This window comes from Mandrillus leucophaeus, unplaced genomic scaffold (assembly GCF_000951045.1).
Source record: "Mandrillus leucophaeus isolate KB7577 unplaced genomic scaffold, Mleu.le_1.0 Scaffold446, whole genome shotgun sequence".
Taxonomy (NCBI): domain Eukaryota; kingdom Metazoa; phylum Chordata; class Mammalia; order Primates; family Cercopithecidae; genus Mandrillus; species Mandrillus leucophaeus.
The window spans coordinates 892481-895497 of record NW_012104765.1 but is presented as its reverse complement, the minus strand read 5'-3'; the positions used below and the strand labels follow the sequence as shown (position 1 = coordinate 895497).

General features: G+C 49.8%; 1 protein-coding gene across 3 annotated transcripts in view; it reads right to left on the bottom strand.

Annotated features, from left to right (window-relative positions):
- SLC2A5 (solute carrier family 2 (facilitated glucose/fructose transporter), member 5) overlaps positions 1-3017 on the bottom strand; it is a 78782-nt gene that overhangs the window by 23067 nt on the left and 52698 nt on the right. For 2 of the 3 annotated variants that reach the window (XM_011994198.1, XM_011994197.1), the window contains 2 exons: positions 2003-2101; positions 1303-1463 (listed from right to left, as the gene is read on the bottom strand). In XM_011994198.1, the coding sequence (XP_011849588.1) occupies positions 1303-1463; positions 2003-2101 (260 nt within the window). The remainder of the gene's footprint in view (positions 1-1302; positions 1464-2002; positions 2102-3017) is intronic. The other variant, XM_011994199.1, reaches the window with a different exon arrangement.

Here is a 3017-nt window from a genome sequence, read left to right as displayed (position 1 = left end):
AGATGTTAGATCCCAAAGCTGCGGCAGTGTTTTTTGTTTGTTTGTTTGTTTGTTTTTTGAGATGGAGTTTCGCTCTTGTTGCCTAGGCTGGAGTGCAATGGTGCGATCTTGGCTCACTGCAACCTCTGCCTCCCGGGTTCAAGCGATTCTCCTGCCTCAGCCTCCCGAGTAGCTGGGAATACAAGCGCCCACCACCATGCCCGGCTAATTTTTGTATTTTTAGTAGAGATGGGGTTTCACCATGCTGTCCAGGCTGGTCTCCAACTCCTGACCTCAGGTGATCTGCCTGCCTCGGCCTCCCAAAGTGTTGGGATTACAGGCGTGAGCCACCGCACCCGGCCGTGTGTTTTTATTCTCAGATTCTTTTCTTGAAACACTGGAGGAGGAGTCAGAGTCTGGGTTACTCTGGGCTCACTAGATCTGTGACCTCACTCAGCCCCACGTCTCCTCATCCCTGGAGGGGTTGGACGAGGGGACCTCTAAAATTCTGTTTCTAACTAGGTCTTCCATAACGTCCACTGAATTTACACGGGGGAGCGTGATATCTTAAGGACACTTTTTTGGAATAAAATATGGCATTTCTAATGTTTCCAGAAATAGGGGCAAAGATACAGCCCTGACCCCTTTGTTCAGGAGGCTGGTGTCACAAGAGAGATGTCCTAGACAACACTGTGGGGACAAAAGGGCAGTATGAGCCGAAGCAAGTCCTGGGTCTCCACAAGCACACACAGCTCCGTCCGGGTCTGCCTGAGAGCCTGTAGATCCCCGGCCACCCCTGCTTCTAATCCCCAAGACCCTGCCTAGGTCCCTAAACACTGTCAATATCTGGTCTTCTCTTCTGATCCCATTAGAAAATAAAAATGACCAGCCAGGCGCAGTGACTCACGCCTGTAATCCCAGCACTCTGGGGGGCTGAGGCGGATGGATCACCTGAGGTCTGGAGTTTGAGACCAGTTTGACCAACATGGTGAAACTCCATCTCTACTAAAAATACATTAGCCGGGTGTGGTGGTATACACTTGTGATCCCAGGATCAGGAGGCTGTGGCAGGAGAATCGCTTGAACCCGGGAGGCAGAGGTTGTGGTGAGCCAAGATCGTGCCATTGCATTCCAGCTTGGCTGACAGAGCAAGACTCCATCTCAAAATTTAAAAAAAAAAAAAAAGAAAAAGAAAAAGAAAAGAAAAATGACCACAGTGGTTATTATCCTAGTCTCATGATAAGGATTTCAGTTTTAGGCCTATGTTTTAGCTCTGATGGGGGTCTATGAGTTTCAGGGAATTAAAAATTCACCTTCCCTTACCTGCCAAATTTATTCACCAAGGGGCCGACCAGGAGGGATCCGATAAACCCTCCGAAGGGAAACATGGACACGGTTACAGACCACAGCAACGTCAAGGGGAAGTCTTCTATGAATTCACCGGTCCTACTGTAGTAAGTCTCATTGTAAAATTGTTGCATGAGCTAGGAGACAAAGCAAAACAGAACACCAAAATAATTTGCTCCGGTTTTGCAGGAAGAATACTAGCTGTTAGGACACCCAGTGAAATAACCCGGGCACACAGAGACCAGCCTTATTAACCGGGGGGTGATGGGAGGCAGGACAGAGCTTCATGAGCAGCAAGCAGGGTGGGCACCCACGGGGAGGACTGGGAAACCTCTGAGCAGCAAACCACCCTTGGTATTTCTCAGCCAGAAAGAGATGACTCCAATTTTCCAATCAGTTGGGAGACCCCTGCCCCCTCTGGATTCCCTCTAAACCGCAAGGCCACAGAAGATCTGAGCCCTGTCCCGGAGCCCAGCCCACTGTGTGTCCATCCAGACCTGGCCCATCCCAAGAGCCATGTGCCTGCGAATTCCCTCGGGTCTGTGCTGTCTGGAGGGTGTTTCCCTCTCCCTTTGCTTGAGGACAGCTGTGTGAATAGCCCCACACTGGCCAGTCCCACCCAGGCAATGGGCTGCTTCAAACGCCCTCCCACATCTTGCTCACCACGGTGACCTACCAGGGCTGGAGAGTTGACAGCAGCCACGTTGTACCCATACTGGAAGGACGATCCGAAGGCAGCTATCAGGGTTGCCAGGGCAAGCACAAGCGTCAGCCTCTGCAGAGATTGCAGCTTACGTCAGGAAGCAGCCCCAGGGTTCCAGGGCCCTCCCGCTTTACTTCGGTTTCATAGAAAGATGTAACAGAATCTGAAGATCTGTAGTCTTGAGACTCCTCCATTCCTTGAAACCTACCCTCAACCCACCTTGGGTTACAGCAGGCTTTCTCAACCACGGCACTTTTGACACTTGGGGTCCAATAATTCTTTATTGTGGGGGCTGTCCTGAGCACAGCAGGATGTCTACAGCATCCCGTAAACATGGTGCCAGTAGCACCCCTCTCCCCAGCAGCGACAACCCAAATGTCTTCTGACATTGCTAAGTGTCCCCCGGTGGGGAAGTGCCCCATTTGAGAACCACTGGATCAGAAAGAAGCTGAAACCTACTTCTCTAACACTGCAGCTACTACTGCAGCTGATGTTTGAATTGCTCCTGTGACATTCCTGCCACGTGGTGGCATTTGTCAACTGCAGCAAATGTGCTCTTGCACCATCTCAAACATAAACTCCCGGAAAAATCAAACAGAAAAAAAGAAATTTTTAGCTATTTAGGGCCACTGAAAATTTCCTTTCAGACAATCTGTAATGACAAGAGGAAATTGATTAGTAATGAAGAGCGGGAGACAGACATGGAGAGAGCTGTGGGCTTAAAATCTACAGGCCTCAGTTTTGAATCTACCCATTGCCACTTTTCAGCTCAATTTCCAGGATCTTCAGTTTCCTCATCTCTAAAATGAGGACAATCACACTCCCTCGCTGAGTGTTTGCCAGGATTAATTACGACCATATCTAGCTGCAGAGGTGACTCTGCTGTCGGAGAGAGCTTAGGACGCTGCGCTGCTCTCTGACTTGCCATCAAAAGACCTTCTTCCACCTACTCTGATGGAGAGCCCCCTTTCTTTTTTTTTTTTTTTTG